At 37.2% G+C, this 18,854-nt stretch overlaps 1 protein-coding gene across 1 annotated transcript in view; it reads left to right on the plus strand.

The window, feature by feature from the left end:
- MOV10 (Mov10 RISC complex RNA helicase) overlaps positions 1-18,854 on the plus strand; it is a 37,488-nt gene that overhangs the window by 6,703 nt on the left and 11,931 nt on the right. The window contains exons 5-16 of the mRNA XM_032217570.1: positions 278-518; positions 1,941-2,075; positions 4,489-4,651; positions 6,189-6,343; positions 7,655-7,831; positions 9,612-9,759; positions 10,509-10,670; positions 10,837-10,940; positions 14,660-14,757; positions 15,931-16,050; positions 16,874-16,976; positions 18,657-18,774. Coding sequence (XP_032073461.1) covers positions 278-518; positions 1,941-2,075; positions 4,489-4,651; positions 6,189-6,343; positions 7,655-7,831; positions 9,612-9,759; positions 10,509-10,670; positions 10,837-10,940; positions 14,660-14,757; positions 15,931-16,050; positions 16,874-16,976; positions 18,657-18,774 — 1,724 coding nt within the window. The remainder of the gene's footprint in view (positions 1-277; positions 519-1,940; positions 2,076-4,488; positions 4,652-6,188; positions 6,344-7,654; positions 7,832-9,611; positions 9,760-10,508; positions 10,671-10,836; positions 10,941-14,659; positions 14,758-15,930; positions 16,051-16,873; positions 16,977-18,656; positions 18,775-18,854) is intronic.

Below are 18,854 nucleotides of genomic sequence, written 5' to 3' on the forward strand. Positions count from 1 at the left end.
ATGTGCTTAATTTCTTATTTCCACTGAAATGAAAAGCTTTTTTATTCTGGGATATAATGTAAGTATGGGAACATGCAATACTAGAAAGAAGCATCTTTATCTTTAAACTAGTTAACTAAATAAATATAAAAAGATTTGTTGCAAATTTTAGAGAATATGCATTATATATTCTGGAAATTCCATATTCTTAATTTCAAATGTAGTATTAGAACATTAATGCAGAAGAGAGCCTTCTTCCTTGCTGTTTTGTAAATGTAAAGAGTTTCCTTGTCTTTAGGGTCCATCTATGTAATCCCAATCACGTGTGCGGTACCGGACTATGGCTTCTTCCATGTTACCATGCAGTTTGATTTCACCAGTGAACAGACTGGGAATTTCCACATTGGACGTTTTGTGCAGGCTGTTGCCAATACCGAGTTAGCAAAACAACTTGGTCCCTCAGAACCTTATCAGCCTTATCAAGCCAAACTGCACAAACCACAGTTCAGATCTATAGAAGATGGCTTTCCACCAGACAAGTATGTGAGGATCCTCTGCTAATTTTCTCTCTTTACTATTCCTCTGTTTTTCCTAAACATATTGTCTCAGTATCATATTTTTCCTCCAACTCCTTTTTCTAAATTCTGTCCTTGGCCACTGCCTTTCCCCCCCTATTGCGTATATCCATGTTTTGCTCATCTATTTTGCAATCCTTTGTTTGGGGATTTTTTTTCTTCTTCTTCTGTGTTTTCATTTCATTTCAGTTGATGCAGTTGGCTATATGGACTAGCAATAGCACATAGACTCATATACCGACTCATTGTGCTTCACAACTCTCTGAGCAGTTTATGGTGTCAGCATATTACCCCCAACAATATGGGTCCTCATTTTACTGACCTCAGAAGAATAGAATGCTGACTCAGCATGAGCCCCTACAGGATTGAACCCCTGGCAGTGGGCAGAGTTAACCTACGATACTGCATCTATCCACTGCGCCACCACGACTTCATTAGGCATACCAAGACTAGCCATACCATTTTAGTTCTCTACATCATTTAGCACTTTATAATAACTTTGAAGAAAAAGATTGGACCCAAAAGATCACTCATAAAGATTGGAGCTAGATGGGATGCAGCCAAAACTATTAATTACTGTTTGTTATATTTATGGAACCTTGAGAATTTTATTTTTTTCATTTTCATTCTCCGAAGCCTTACTTGAAATTGTTTTTTGATATTCCATCTTTACAGGAACTGGCTAAAGACAGCTAGTATGCACCAACATAAGAGAAGGAAAATATGCTGCAATGTATGAAAAAATACCAAATTATTTTTTCCCCAAAAGTTATGTGTTGATTGCTTTTTTAGTCATATCTTGCAGACAAAATGAATTGCATGCAATGTAAACTATTTAATTGTACTAATTTATGTAATTAATCAAAATTACATAAATTAAAATAACATGCTTACAATTATAATAATTTCTTTACACTTAGAGAGACAAAACCTTTCCCATATTTGTATTATGGTAATTCTTATATGTAAATCATTGCATTTGCAAATTGATATTAGCTATTGATGCAACTAATATCTGAAATGGTGATTTAACTATTTCTCACAATTTCCTTCTATTATATTTTGGTAATCTGGGTTGGCCTTTATTGAATTTTTAGGTAAGGATAACAATGTTTGAAGAGGAAACCAATTTTAACTTTTAAATGTTTTATCTCCAATGCCCCAAAACACGGGGGAATGGCAAACATCGGTAGAGGGCACAAAGATTTTCCCCCTATTTGGGGGAGGTGGGTTAAAGATGAAAAAAGGATAAAATATCTGTGTGTTTTTTCATATTTTGTCATCAAGATTTAGTGACATACTTTAGGACATGGTGTAAAAATTGAAAATTGTTTTTCTTGTTATGAACATCTCTGATTTACATGCAACTTTGTTTTGCATTTTCAGCAATTTGTCCATTGAATTGCAGCAGAAACGTTTAGATGAGTACAAATACCCAAGCGATCTGAAGGATTTGATTGTATGGTTGAATGAAGGCAATACTCCTAATGATGGCACCAGTGACAAGATTGCTCATCTCAAGTAAGTTTCTCCTAAGCAAGAAATTGTCATTCTCTTCTTTGTCCTAAGGAAAAGAGATGTATCCATCATGTTACTACAGCATATTGATGCAATAATCAAAGTATGTAATTACAACTAGCAAATCCTAGAAAAAAACCCTGCTTGACTATGAACTCATGGTGAGTTTAGCCCAGTTGCTATCATTCTGACCTTGTTTTTCACAGGATTGTTCATGTTTTGATAATACAATAAGGGAAAATGTTTATATTGTTGACTTGAGCTCCCAGAGGAAATATGGGCTATATAAAAAAGTATTTTTGTCTTCCTGATTAATGACCCCCCAAGATTCATTGTGATATACCATTCTCCCACCCTCCCCCCGGCCTATTTTGGCTGCAGATAATAGGATTTGTAAGAAAAGGCTAGTGTCGGAATTAATGTGTGACTTCATAAACATTTGTTCTTAAATATCATTTTTTCTTACAATTCCTGGTTTAGACCAGCCTAGAGATAGCTAATATGGCACTCGTGAATAACAATGTGGCGTGATGATGAAACAAAAACAATTTAAGAGGAAAAATCTTCATAGACTTTTGAAAGAAAAAAGTTATTGCTAGGCCTGAATATTGGGCTGAAACAGACAAAGTAAAATTTACCACAGAGAAATTTAAATTTCTGCTTCTGGTGATTTTAAAAAAAAAAGAGTGGAAGCAGTCTGGCTTTATAATAGTAGGTGTGAAATGAATATGGGTGTGTAGTCTGTGACAAGTTAAATGTAGCCCATCAGTGTGATGCAGCTGTTAAATGTGGAAGGTCTTCAAATAGAGACTGGATAATCACCAGGCTTGAAATGCTTTAGCAAAAAGGAGGGGTTTAGACTACATTATCTCTGAAGTCCCTTCCATCTCTTATGGAAATGAAAAAGTCTGCATGCTGCAAATCAAGATATTTCTAGAAAGTAAAAATGGGAAGAGCTGCAAATGATGCTGTGCTTGGCAACGGGTCCTTCAGATTTTTAAAAAAAATGAAAATAAGCTGGGATGCGAGAGGGAAGGTAGAGTGGGGAGGAGCAAACAGATCCATTCAACCTTTGGGTAAGTTAATCACAGCAGCTATTTTGTGGATAAGGATGCCTCCCTTCTTTTCCTGGGAAACAATTAAAGCACAGCAATATGTAGAATTTTGGAAACAAATCAAACAATTTCATCGCCATTTTCTAATTTCACTAGAAGTATTTTAAACTCACAATGCTCCTGTTTTGAATTCTGTTTCAAATTCAAAGCACTTCCAGTAAGGTCAGAACAGCGGCTGTTCTGAATTCCGATTGGGTTCACAGTTCAATCTCAGGATGTTTTGCAGAGTTTGAACAGCCATGTGATGAAGCACCTATAGCCATGATGGTGAACCTATGATACATGTGCCACAGGTGGCACGTGGAACCATTTCTGAGGGTACAGGAGGCGTTGCCCTGTCAGCTCTAGCACGCATGCGTGCACTGGCAAGCTGATTTTCGACCTTGAGTTTCAGCCATTTTTTGCCTTCTGGAGCGGGCGAGGGAAGCCTCTTGAAGCCTCCGGAGGGCGAAAAATGGCCCAATGCACCTCCCGGAAGTTTGGAGACTTCAGCTTGCTTTTAAATTCCAAACGTCGGTCAGGAATATTGCTTATCCAAAATAAAAATAAAAAACGCTGTGTATTTGTATCCTACGTTGTACAATGGATATTCATCACTTCATTTTGATTTTATTGTTAATATTTATATACACCTCTGGGTGTTTTAGATATTTCAAAAGTTGAGTTGTTTCGAAGGATCAGCATTGCTCAACAAGAGATTTTTAAAAACTTAGAAACTAGTAGCTAAGCAACCTCAGAGTGTTCATACTTGACCCTTTTTGATAGTCCTTTTATCATCTCTTAGAATACCAAGAAGCTGTTGGGTAGCGTGACTCCACTTTTGTTACTGCCCAGTTTGTGTTACCTTTTATTCTTTTTCATTGTGTTTTTTGATGTTTTACTTGCCAACCGGCTAGAAATATTGGGAGTCATGTGATGCACAAATTTAATAAATAAATAAATCTAAAACAAGATAATATATTGTACCTTGGCCAATATTAACAAATCACATTAAGCTGGAGTAGCTACCAACTCTTTTTAAACATCAGCATTGGTTTGTCTTGGCCTCATACCAGGTTTTTTTTTAACCTTTCTTCAAATATTAGGAAGTTCAGATCTCTGTCTTCATGGAAAAGAAGAATACATGTGCTGGAAGGAGTAGCAATGTAACCAGGGTCATCCAAATAAAGTAGGGGATATTTTAAAGCAGGAATATGTCGTGGTTTTGTCTCTTCCTTCCTACAAAATATTATAATAAACTCTCTCATCTCTGATGGAAAGATTAAATTTGATAGAATACTAAACCATATACTTCCAAACAGGAGCAGTCTGGAAGCCCCCTTGCAATTTGACAATTATTCTGAGAAGTTTTGTCTGCTTCTTCACTTGGAAGAGATCCAAATGGAGGTGGACATCCATCGATATGATATGCAAAATGTTAGCATGTTTAGAGACAAATACAATAAGAAACTCCTGGTTCTGAAGGTGAGTGACATAGTCTAGACCAGGAGTAGTCAACTTTTTTATACCTACCGCCCACTTTTGTATCTCTGTTAGTAGTAACATTTTCTAACCGCCCACTGGTTCCACAGTAATGGTGATTTATAAAGTAGGGAAGTAATTTTACTTTATAAAATTTATAAAGCAGAGCTACAGCAAAGCCCTACCTCCCACCATGAAAGCTGGAAGCCCACTAGTGGGCAGTAGGGACCGGGTTGACTACCACTGGTCTAGAGCCTGAAAGAAATCTTTGTTCTGTGAATGCAATAGTTAAAGCATAGCTACTAAACTTCAGCCTTTTCCTTTGCCATTCTTAGTTGCCTCTGATTTGCAATAAGGCATCATATGGTGGGAATGGGACAGTGGTGCAGGGGCAATGAGTTATATTTATAAAACCATGGGTGAGTTTAAGAAAAAAAATAGGAAGAAAAAAACAGGAAGAACAAAAACAATTTAAAAAATAGGGAAAAACACAGGATTAATCTCTCACAAAATAAAAATCAAAGTTGCTTGTTTGAAATAGTCTCTCATCAGAGGGAAGAAAGAAAATAGGGAGGAGGAAGAGAGAGGGAGCACAAATAAAAAAAATTAAAAAAAACAAAAAAAAACACACATATATATATATGTGTGTGTGTGTGTGTTGTATTTGTGCTGATAAATAAATAAAGGGGAGACTAGTATAGATCTATTTCAAGCTATTTAGCTGTCATCAGCTAGCCATACCCTTACTGGGAATCGAACCTGTGCTGTATTGCATCTTAGGCAGATGTGTTAACCACTAAGCCACAGAGCTCGACTCCTTATCAGCCAAGCCAGGGTGAAAGGTATCTATTTAGATTTACAACCCCCGGTATGCCCAAATATGGGAGGAAGATCACTACTTCCATTCTCTGTCCTTCGGCTCGTCACAAGAGACCTTCCTCCCATATTTGGGCATACCGGGGGTTGTAAATCTAAATAGATACCTTTCACCCTGGCTTGGCTGATAAGGAGTCAAGCTCTGTGGCTTAGTGGTTAACACATCTGCCTAAGATGCAATACAGCACAGGTTTGATTCCCAGTAAGGGTATGGCTAGCTGATGACAGCTAAATAGCTTGAAATAGATCTATACTAGTCTCCCCTTTATTTATTTATCAGCACAAATACAACAAATGTAACAAAAAGGCAACAGTAAAAATATTGGGTTTCTGTCTGGATGGTCTCTTGTGAAGGAGAAACTCTAGGAGGAAAAAAAATGTCAGCAAAAAAGTTAATATGTTATAATTTCTAAATTCAAAATTGTGCATGAATTGTGATGAAAGAGGTTAGGAAGATTCCCTGCCCCAGCCCATCTAAATGTCACAGTTGAACATTTGCTATGTGAATAGTAAATATTATATGATTTAAATTCATTTGTTCCAGCAGAAGCAATTGAGTGTCTATAACAAGACATTCAATTCCCTATTCCAGAGGTTTGTTATTCGGGAGATGAGAATTAAAAAGTTGGGTTTTTAATCATATTGGTTTGATTCTTTGTTCCAGGCACCTGGTGTGGCAGAGAACCGGCCTTCCGTGTTGAAAGGTGACCATCTGTTTGTGAGCTTGGTTGAAGGGCTACCAAAATACAAAACTCCCTTCTATAAAGGTTACGTCCATGGTGTGGAATTGGATCAAGTCAGGCTGGGGTTTTCTGAAAAGTGAGTACTTCAGCTTCAGCCTACAGTTAGATTTTTATTTTTTTTAAATGAGAACAAGATTGAGATAATTGGCTCATAATCCAGCCTGGATGGTATGTAAGGTTTAGGTAGGAATAGTATTTAACAGGTATAATTTAATAGAGTATGATTTAAATTGTGTGTATTAAATTAAAATATTTAGAAATGTTAGATTATGGGGATCTTCATTGCCTTAAAGTTAATGTCCGCTGTACAGTTTAGTTGCTCGACAATTTAATATTATTGATAATCAAATGTATGGGAAAGTTCAGCCTTCTTCAACTTGGAATTCTCTGTGTTGAAACTCGGATGTCAGAATTCTTTCTGGTAGCAAACTGGGGGAAGGCTATAACAAGAGATTACCAAATCTTGTATACAGTATTTACACTATATTGCCAAAAGTATTCGCTCACATGCCTTTACTCATATATGAACTTACAGTATTTAACCTGTGATTATGTTTTCCCGACTGAGTTGCTGTTAGTATTTTTTTCCCCTTTGGATTCATTGTTGAGTCACTGACACTGCATTAATGCCCTTAATGTGGCTAGATATTTCCTTAGTCTACTCCATGCTTCATTCATTGTTATTATCCTACAGATGCATATCAGTTATAACATGACATCTCCAAATTAATGACTTTTTTCATTATTCTTTGTGCTAATTATAGTTAGTCTGGATTTTATCAGACTGATTTTCATTTATCCGTTCTGTATTAATATGAGTATTGGGTAGAGAATTTGTAACAACATCCATTAGACATCAGTCAGCAGAAATATGGAGCATGCAGCATGTCCATATGGGAATGCATGGGGCAGGCAGAGGTTGAGGGGAGCAGGTATTCCTGCAAGTAACTCGGTTCTATGGTATCTAAAGCTTTAAAGGCAATAACCAGGAAACTTGAATTGTACCTGAACATCTATTGGGAGCCAATATAAGTTCATATGCGAGTAAAGGCAAGTGAGCAAATACTTTTGGCAATATAGTGTATGTGTGGAATAGAGAGCTCAGCAGTTTGAGAAGTGCAGCTGGGAAGCAAATTACCTTAGGTCAAGATTATTTTGAAAGATGGACAATGCCAAGGAAAAACCAACAAGTGTGATCATGTGGAAGAAAATCACGAGACTCCAGATTTGGGAAAGGTGGCCATGAGGTTGGAATAAGCAGACCAGGGAGAAAAAACCAACCAGCTGGGAGTCAAAATGATGGTATGGATTGAGTGCTGAATGTTTAGCCTTAGACTAGCAATGTCATGTTATTCTATCATCCATCAGCCTCCTTTTCTTTTCCTAGATTACTAAATAAATTTGTCGATAACATGAAGTTTGATGTGGAATTTACTTTCAATCGTCTGCCCTTGCGCCTTCAGCATCGGGCTGTTACACTTGTCCAGAAGAAGAAACTGTCTCATCTGATCTTCCCATACTTCTCTTACAAGGAATCCCTCCTGCCTACTCATCAGGAACTCTGGTGAGTAGGGACAGGAAAGGAGGGAGAGAATGCCAGTAGACAAGGGGAACACCAGAACACTGCTGAATGAACTAGTCAAATAGTCCAGTTTTCTCTTGCCACAACTAGCCAAATGTCTGTGGTAAGCTGAGAAAAAGCTTTCACTTATGTTCAATAGCAGATGGTTCACCAATTACAAACAGTTGTCACTGTTTGTAATTGGTGATCATCTCTTTGATAGCCTTGTGAAATTCCTTTTAGAACTTGTGGTATATCATGAAACTTATGGAAGCAATGTTTTAGCTGAATAATGTAACAAGCAGAAATATTTACTTTTATCCATTCTAAATATCAACTTTATTGGATAACTCTGAATTCTAATATTGTGAATGAGAGAAAATTTGCTTTTCTGACCTTACTCATAATTTTATGAGCTTATATATTTCTCTTCCCTCCTGGCCCCAGTAACTTCTGTCTTTTTCCAAATTAAAAATTACAGTGATATTAGGGGAATTGCTTCACCTTAACAAAGCCAGGGCTTTGTTCCGTAACATTTTTTGAAGTGTGGTTATTAGACTGCTTTATTGTACATGGAGTTTCAGCAGTGATTACTTCATAAATTTCTGCAAATGCATTTTGATGTTGCTTGTTCTCTGTTTCTTTGTCAATATGGAATCTACAAATATGGAATCTACAAAATTTTACAAAGCAGTCATATATTGGACAATATTTTCCGTGCCTTTACAACCTAAGATACTCTTAGGTTGCAAAGTTGATACACTTCATCACTTACTACTAGCTCAGATCCCATTGGCTTTAATATAAAAGCAGGATTTTTTGCCCCATTATATACGACTTCACATGTAATAAGTGAAACTTCATTTGCCCATTGGAAAGATAGTTAGGGACCTAACTTATGATACTCTGTCATAATTGTAAAAAAATAGATACTGACTTGCAGTACAATGCAGATAGTACTTAACAGCCTTTTGTTCAACAGCTGCTACAACAGCACTGAATGAATGGTACGTATGCTTGTTCCTTGAAGCTATGGCTGTTGCAGTGTCCCCATGGCCATGTGATGAAAATTCAGGTGTTTGGCAGCCGGCCTGCATTTATGATTGCAGGAGAACTTAAATTACTCCCCTGTATTTCCCCCTCCCATTTTTTGCTATTTTGGATGCGTTGCATTCTACCACCCAGCTGCACCCATCTGACCTTAACCTACTTCCTCCATCTGCTGGCAAGGCATAGCCAGCCCAGCTCCAGTTCTTCATTTGGCAGCTGCCACATGAGGCCTTCTCCCTAAATTCATACCTTCTCAAAGTTGCCAACAGCTACCTCCAGAAGGGTCAGGCTGTGGGTGGAGGGGGATAGTGGGCAAGTGGAGGTGGTAAAGTTCAAGACAGCTTATTCACACTTCTCCTCTGGCAGCAGCCATTTCTGGCTTGGCTGGCTAAGATTGCGCATCAGCAGCTCTTTACCTGCTGGCCAACCTGTCTCCTTGTAAGCTACCTGGGTCTGACAACTTGCTGCTAGCTTTCCCAATGATTTTGCTGGCTGGCAGGAAGTTTTGAGGAGGTCCTTGACTCTTGATTCACAGTGATGGATCAGCTATCACTAAGAAATGCAAGTCACATGACATTGCACTTTGCAACTGCATCGCTTAGTGATGGAAATTACATCCCAATTACCATGGTTGACATAGGCCTATTTGTAAATAAGAATAACCAGGTGTTATTTGGCTCTTTGGCTAGGGCTTTGTTACGTTTTCTTTCTTTTCTCTGCCTGTACCATCCAGCCTATATAATTCTGATCTGAACAAGAATGAGGAACAGAAGGAAGCTGTCCGTCAAGTAGTGGCAGGGACTTCCAGACCAGCCCCATATCTTATATTTGGGCCTCCCGGTACTGGCAAGACGGTCACTATGGTGGAGGCCATTAAGCAGGTGAATACACTTTTGTCACAGATCTAAATATAATGAAAGTGAAATGGACTGGGGAAGAGCCAAGAAATCGTGCTTACAACCTTGATTAATATGTTCCTGTTGTGGGAAAAAACCATTGAAAGGAACAAAAGACAGCAACACAAACAATAATTCTTACTTTAAAATACAGGGGTTTAACCATATTTTTCGGAGTATAAGACACACCGGAGTATAAGATGAATCAAGATTTTGAAGAGGCAAATTTTTTTTAAAAGATTTTTGCACCCTGCAAACCTCCCCAAAATGCCCCTTTTTTGCAAAAACGGGCCTCTTTCCCCCCAAAAAAAGGCATGAATAGCCTTTAGGGGGCCTGCAGAGAGATCCTGGGGGGGGGTGTCCCCAAAAAACGAGCAAAAACCAGCCTGTTTTGCAAAAACCATAAACTATCTACTTTGCAATATCATATTACACATATTGCAACTGCTTAGCAAATTACAAATTACAGTTAGTTCTTTTACATTATGAAATCATCCTAGCTGAAGACTTTGGTTCCTGTTTCTATCCCGGGCCTGTTATCGTCCACTTAGGCCCTATTAAATCTAATAGATCACTAGGCTATATTTTCATTTCCCACATTTCTAAACCAAGAATCTTGTGGAAATCCAGTTCTATTTTGCACCACCAGCTTCTTTCATGGCTTGAAGTATAAATAAAAAGTATTATTATTATTTTTATTAAAAACCTCTTATTTGTGCTCTCATTCTTCTCAGGTTCTGCGATGCATTAAGGGTGCCCATGTGCTTGCTTGTGCTCCTTCCAACAGTGCCTCAGACCTGCTCTGCCAACACCTTATGAAACATGTGGATAAAAGGAATATCTACAGGATGAATGCTAGCAGTAGGGATTACCGTACAATCCCCGAGGATATCAAGGTGTATTCTAGTTTTCTCTCTCCAGGCTAGTCATTCTGTTCTGACTAAGATCTTCCAGGCTAACAGCTGGTAGCATTCTCATATGTCTGCCATGTAAAATTTTGAGTTGAGAAAAAGAATAGATCTCCATTCTTGGATGTTATTTAATGCCTGCTTTTGTTCCTAGCCCGTGTGTAACTGGGATAAGGCGGAGAATTGCCCTGTATTTCCAAAAAGGGAAAAACTGCAAAGCTACCAGGTCATTATCACCACTCTGGTGACAGCAGGAAGGTAGGGCACATGTAAAATAATTACTGAAGATGAGTGGGAATCAGATTATGAAATTATTATGGAGAGACATAATGATTTGGAAGAAGTTAGTCATTTATAAAAAATCAATTTTGAAAATTTACTCTATTACTAGAAATTCAAATTTATTTATTTTCAAAAATTTCATTCACTTTCAGAAGGTGAAAAATATAATTAGAAGGGATAAAATTAACTTTTTATAGCCACCTGTTCTCAGTACATATTTTTAAAGAAATGATCCACTGATCTCTGAAATAAGCACAAGAATTAAGTAGTTAGCGTGGGTTAATATTCACCAGATGTTTTTATAACATTTTATTTTATTTTTGAAAAGCACAAACACACCAAACAAAAAAGATAAAAGCATCTTCCACTACAAATTATAGCAAGTGTGTCAGTTGGTTACAAAATTTCTGTGCATCCCTTCCATAGTCATCACTTGCAATTCATATCAAATCACATATTTTTAAATTATATATATATATTTTACTATTATTGTACCTCAACCTTCATTTGACTATAATTGCTTTTAAATCCTTTTATATTAAATATTCTAAATCTAAAGTAAAATTATATAATGGCATTCCATTAGATCTTCCTAAAAACATCCAATAACATTACATCTTTATAATATGTTCTAAATAAAAATTAAATATATTTAATAACAAAGCTTTTAACAAAGCTCCTCTCATAGTCTCCATTTGTAATTTATATAAAATTTCATATTGTCAAACATTATTTATATATATATATATATATATATATATATATATATATATATATATGCATTATTATCATTATTAATAATTTATTTGACTATAACTATTATCACTTCATTTTCTACATAATACTCTAAATTTAACTAAGTTTTAACTTAATTGTTATTATACACTTTCATTACATCAACCTGTATCTTTCCATTAATAGAGCAGTCTTATGTCTTTTGCCATTTGTAGTATTAGTATTCTGATTACTTTCTTGGTAAGTCTTGTATGGACTTCTCTTCGCAAGTTGTTGTTCATTTAGTATCTCATGAAAACTCGAAACCCTCCATCTGCTCTTTCTATCAGCTTGTCTTTGGTTATCACTGGTGCTTTTGACAAGATTTCTCTCCTTACCTCCATCAATTTTTCTCTCTTTTCTTCTTCTATACTTTGAAATCTGGGGTAGAGTTCCAGTTCATCTATCTCCCCTTTCCATATTCCGCTCTTGCCATTTCCAATCATGCTCAGTTTGTTGTCAGTATCCACAATTTTCTTATCTCTTTGCTCGTTTTTTTCTTCAATTTTTAGAACTCTGTCCTCCACTTTCTTCATTTGATTAACATCCTTGATTTTTCCATCAAAGTTTTCTGTTTTGTGTTCTATATTCTCCAATCTCTTCTCAATTTTCTCTGTTACTACTAATAATTTTTGAATTTCAAACATAATAATTTGCAATGTTAAAGTTTCTTTTTCCTGTTGTGCCATACTTCCAATTTGAAAATACTGCCACTATAGCATTCAAGGTTTTTTATTAAATTTCAAGCAAGTTAATTATAATCTTTCAAGTCAAGGTTTTGTCTTCCCTCCAATCCAGTTGGTAATAGAACTCCCAAAGAACACTTGTGTAAACAATCTCTGCTCTTCCTACTATCACTCTCAGTAAACAAGCTGAGAAACCTTGAAGTGTCAAATGATCAAAGAGAAAAAAGGAAAAAAACATTGTTTCCAAGCCTCCAGCCTCTAAGTGGCAGTGTTACTTCTTTTCCCTCTGTTGTTACAGTCTTCTTTATATTCTTTTTATATCTTCTTTATGTTCCAAATTTAAAGAAAAAAATTCTTAAATGGAGGAAAAAAAGAATCCAATCAAGTATTATAAAAAAAGAAAAAAAATTAATCCATAGGTATAAGAAAGAATAAAAAGTAGTAGAAGAAAAACTAATCCATTCAGTTTAAAAAACAGGGAACATTTGCAAAAATTCCATCCATAAAAAGAAAAATTAAAAAAAGATAACAAACTAAGTTTAATGTAGCTTAATTTCGCCGCTTAATCTCTTCAATTTTAATTTAGCTTTGATTTTTTGGGGGCGGTAGTCTCTTTTCTAATAATAAAATTTCCTCACCAATTCAACACGCTTTATCTTTCTGCTTTCTTTCCGTTCTTGAGCTGTCCCAACTTCAGCAGCTTCAATGACTGCATTTCTGTCATTGGAAATAAGAGCTTCTCCTTGATCAATCAGGGACTTTGTGGTGTCTCTGAGATCAGCAGGATGTACTCTTCACTATCACCATCTCTATGGGACGGTTTAGGTCCAAATGGACCGTCCAGCCGCAGAAATATCAACTGCGATCTTGGAGCTCCAAGATCGTATGTCGTGTCATCGTGACATCAGCTCCTATCCCTTCAATATTCACTAGATGTACCAGGATCACCAAAATGACTGCCAACGTCTGATGACAGATATGGCATAATAATAATAAGAAGCAGCAGAAGATGATGTACAGATCCGATCACTTCCCAATGAGTAGACTAGGAATTATAATTCACCAACTCTGGAGAAAGACTGTTTTTAAGCGACTATTTCATAAAGTTAAAAATAGCTGCTGAAATATCAAAAAATGGGCAGATTTGTGACATTTTCTTGGTTGCTATGTAACAGTAGCAGATCCAAAGACACATTTTGTTAGGAATGCTCTTTTGTTAGGTTAGCATTTCAGGAAAGGGCATGAACAGAGGTCTATTCTTGGTTTGCTTACTGGAATGTTAGGCAGAAAGTAAAACATTAGTCATTCTTATATCAATAATACGTTTCAAGAGTATGACAGGCTGAAAACAGGTTAAATTATTTTTTTTTGCTTAACTGTACTACAAGAGGTTAAGATCTTTGGTAGTAATGGTTGAGATGCTAAATTCGTCCTAAATAGACACAAGTTGAAGTTTATTCACATCAGGAATTTCACTAGGGGTGACTTTGAATCCTATTATTGCCTCTTACCTTAAAGTTCTCTAGAATAATGTTTCTCAATTTCAATTATTTTAAGTTGTATAGATTTCAATTCCCAGAATTCCCCAGTCGGTATGCTGACCAGGGAGTTCTGGGAATTGAAGTCCAAACATCTTAAAAGTTGCTGGGGTTGAGAAACACAGCTCTAAAGCATTCTTTTTGTGGATAAAAATACTTGGAAGAGTATTGCAACCAAGAAAAATTCACAAACTTTCCTGGAAGAGATGTATATAGATTTAATGAAATAAGTAATATTAGACTATCCTTCTTCAGTGTGATTGCTGCAAGAGGAATAAGGATCACAGTTCTTTCCGTGGTTATGTGCCCCATCGCCAGCTGGTCTTCTGGTTTCTGGTACGCGCATTCATGCCAGCCAGATGGTCTTCGCATGTGCCAGAGTGCCGGAAATCTGAAGACCAGCTGGCTGATGCACATGTATGCACTGGCCAGCTTGTCTTTCCGTTTCTGGCACATGCAGGCCAGCGGCATGCATGCACTAGAAACTGGAAGACTAGCTGTTTGGCACGCATGCGCGCACCGGAAACCGGAAGATTAGCTGCACAACGGTCAACTGGTCTTCCGGTTTCTGGGTTCGTGCACATGTTCCAGTTCGCAGTGAAGACGTTTGCTGACACTGACCTAGCAATAGTGCTTTTCCTGGAAAGCTGGATATTTCTGCATGTGTTCAAAGATTTTGTGTATCTCTTCTAATTAGATTGGCTTCTGCTGACTTCCCTGAGGGACATTTTTCTCATGTCTTTATTGATGAGAGTGGCCATGCTGTGGAACCAGAGAGCCTGATTGCCATTTCAGGTGAGGAATGACAGAATGGAAATGATACATCATCCCTCAGGCGATGAGAATATTGCCGTATATCTTTGCTCTGGTTCTTGTCAACTGACTTACATTTCCCCTGTTTGGCATTTGCCAGAAGTTTTGATAGTGTGGTTCCAGAATTTCCAGTAATCTGTATATTGGGGAAACAGAGTCCTGGGGAAGATTGAGGAAGTCGTTTCTAGGTATTTTAATGTTCTGCTGTTGAAGACACAGAATGTTTTGAATGGCAGTTGTGTGTTTATATAAAGCCTTCCAGCAGCATTTGGCATATTGTGTTAGCTTCATACTAACAAACTAGCAGTTTTGGAGCTGATCATTTCTAGGTTTAATACTTATTAGCTGTGCTGTGAAAATAGGCATAATCTTTGCCTATTGTTAAAACATCTACAAAGGGAAACTTTGTAAAATGGGCTGCTAGGACAGGCCTTTTCCAATTGTTCTGCCAGAGAAGGTTGTTACAGATCCCATCAGTCAAAGAACCATTGGTGGGATCTAGGAGAAGAACCTTCTCTGCTGTAGCGCCATCCCTTTGGAACATCCTGACCCTTGGACTAAGGTCTGCCCACACTGTATGTTGAAAGGCTATTTGTTTGCTTAGTTCTTTTATTCCCTCTTTTTAGCTTTTTATAAGTGCTAATATTTAGTACTTGTTTTCTCATTTTTAATGTTGCTTTATCTTATTCCATGGCACTCGGAGGTTCAGTGGCCAAGACGCTGAGCTTGTCGATCAGAAAGGCTGACAGTTCAGTGATTAAAATCCTTAGCAGCACATAAGGGAGTGAGCTCCTGTTACTTGTTCCAGCTTCTGCCAACCTAGTAGTTCGAAAGCTTATAAAAATACAAGTAGAAAAATAGGAGCCACTTTTGGTGGGAAGGTAACAGTGTTCCGTACACCTTCAACATTTAGTCATGACGGCCATATGACCATGGAGACGTCTTTGGACAGCACTGGCTCTTCGGCTTTGAAACGGAAATGAGCACAGTCCCTAGAGTGAGGAACAACTAGCACATATGTTCCAGGGGAACCTTTACCTTATTGTGCATGTTTTAATACAAATGGTTTTTATATTTAAGTAAGCAACCTAGCAAACTTTGGGGGAATGAGAAAAAAATGCTAACAAAGAAAATAGATTTCCATCTCTCTTTCAGGTATTCTTGCCATGATGGACCCAAAGAAAAATGTCAATGGAGGTCAGCTGGTTTTGGCTGGGGATCCAAAGCAACTGGGACCAATTTTGAGATCTCCTCTGGCACTTCAACATGGCTTGGGCAAGTAAAAGGAAGTCATATTTTAATGTAGTAGCAGTTTATATGCTGCAAAATAGCTATTTAAGAATAAAGAAAAAATGTAAATAAATGTAAAGCCTATTGAACTCTCACATGCCATTGAATCACCATAGTGCTGACAATGTCTGTTTTAAAAATAGCTCTGGGGAACTTTACTACTACTTCTTCTTGTGCCATATCTCTCATCGGATGTTGGCGATTCTATTTTTATCAACAGGCGCATGAAAAAGTGCTACTGAGTTTTGTCTAAACCAGTGTTGAAGGCATGATGTTCTTCTGCCTGGATCTTGTTTGCCTTCAGTCTTTCTCTGGAAGATTAAACGAAGTATGCCATATTTTTCCGGGTGTCTCATTACATGTCCAAAATATTCTAACTTTCACTTTTTTATGGTTTTGATGATTTTCCTTGGTTTTCCAGGCAGCTTATCACCTCATCATTTCTCTCTTCCGATTACTGGCACATATGTGCGAGTGACAGCCATCTGGGCAACGCGCATGCACACAATGGAAACCAGAAGACCAACTCTTCTGGTTTCCAGGAGTACCGCAAGTGCAAAAAACAATTGATTATTGTGCGCACATGCGTGCCAGAAATTCAGAAGAGGAGTGTGTGACGCCACATGTGCCAGCTGACTTGGTTCCGTGTGCCACTTTGAGCAGGCATGCCATAGGTTCACCATTACGAAACTAGCCTATAGGATTTCCCCCTAGACTGGATTTATTGCACTGCTCTAAGAAAAGGAAGTTGTAGAGGGACAAACTGTCCAAATTTTTCAATGCTTATGAGGCATTTTTGCTGTTGTAGGACTTTCGTTGCTGGAGCGGCTGATGCACTACAACCCATTATACCAAAAGACAAATGACAAATATAACCCACAATTTGTCACTATGCTGCTGCGCAATTACAGGTACATTCCACGTTCCAATTTCATGTCAAAACCAAAAATAGGTTTGCTTTACCACAAAGTCCTCTGTGTCATTGGCTGAATGTGTGGGATTTCTACTTTGGAAATTTGTCCAATGATAATTTACAATAATAATTGCATTCTATGATCGGAGAGTTTCTTTTAAAGGAAAAACTGCATGTAAAGATAAGATTGTGCAAATGACACACTGAAAAAGTGTGACACACACACATATATGTATCACAGAAATGAGTACATCCCCTCACATTTTGTAAATATTTAAGTATATCTTGCCAGCGGTTTAGACATTAATGGCTGTGTATTGCGTTATTTTGAAGGGACAGCACATTTACACTGTATATGTAAATTATACATATATAAATAAAATAGACAGTTTTTCAGTGTGAGATACAGATATCTATATCTTATAGATAGAAGTAGTCATTGACTTACAACCATAATTGGGACCAGAATTTCTGTTGCTAAGCAAGGGGCTTGTTAAGTGAGTTGCCCCCAATTTTATGATATCTTTTGCCACAGTGAACTGATTCACTACAATTGTTAAATGAATTATTTGGTCTTTAAGTGAATCTTGCTTCTCCCATTGATTTTGCTTGTTGGTAGCTGGCTGGGATGATCCCATGACTCTGGGAATCCACAACCATTGTGCCAGTTGCCAAGTTCACAAATTTTGATTATGTGATTGTGGGGATGCTGCAATGGTTCTAAGTTTGAGGATTGTCATAAGTAATTTTTTTCCGTGTCATAATATTGAATGGTTCTAAGTTTGAGGATTGTCATAAGTAATTTTTTCCCGTGTCATAATATTGAATGATCATTAAATAAATGGTTGCAAATCAAGGACTACCTGTAATAATATAAGTGCCTGGGTGACCAATATCATGTAGTTTTTATAAAATTCTCTTCACTCTAAATCACAGAACTTGATTTATCCTGTATGCCTAACTTAGACATAACTGAATTACCTAGATTCAGTTCATATAGTACTGTGATATCAAATCAGAAATTAACCAGACTGAGTTCAGCTATAAAAAGGTAAATAAGATCAGCACGTTGTGAAAATGGAACAGGTACGACTTCAATTGATTTATTAATGTATGTCGTCTAAACTCAGCTAGGCAGACATACAAGTGCCTTGGAAAGAGTGCAGCTTTTTAGAACATAATCGCAGAACATTTCTGAGATTATTTCCTAACAGTTAGAACAGTTAATCAGAGGAACAACTTCCCTCCAGAAGTTGTGGATGCTCCAACACTGGAAGATTTTAAGAAGATATTGGATAACCATTTGTCTGAAGTGGTGTAGAGTTTCCTAAACGAGGTTGGACTTGAAAACCTTCAAGGTCCCATTCAACTCTGTTATTCTATTTATAATACATATGGAAAGCCATTGTGCATTCCATGTACAAAGTTCCATCCGGTTCTTTGCTCAATCTTCTCCACAGATATGCTTATGAAGAAAGGGCTGCTTTTCCAGTTTTGTAGATGGGGGTTATCTCTGATAGACTTGACCAAGAGGTCTAGAAAGTCTGGAGTAGTACAAAAACAGGCAACTAGGGGCTTCAGGTTCTAATCTGTGGTAGGCGATAAAGAAAATCTCATTCTCTTTCTTGTAAGCTACTCATGTTTGCTTAGATGCTAAAACTTCAGTCTTCACTTCTAGGTCTCATAAAGCCATCCTCAAATACCCCAATGAAAAATTCTATGATGAAAAGCTCCTGGTATGTGGTGAACCCGCAATTATTGATTCCTTCTGCAATTGGAGTGAACTGCCCAAGCAGGTGAGGAGCTTTATTCATTCAGCAGGATCACATCTGTATACTCACATACATGTATTGTGAAATACTTAAGGGTTTTCTTT

The sequence above is a fragment of the Thamnophis elegans genome, chromosome 5 (genome assembly GCF_009769535.1).
Source record: "Thamnophis elegans isolate rThaEle1 chromosome 5, rThaEle1.pri, whole genome shotgun sequence".
In the NCBI taxonomy this organism is placed as follows: Eukaryota; Metazoa; Chordata; class Lepidosauria; order Squamata; family Colubridae; genus Thamnophis; species Thamnophis elegans.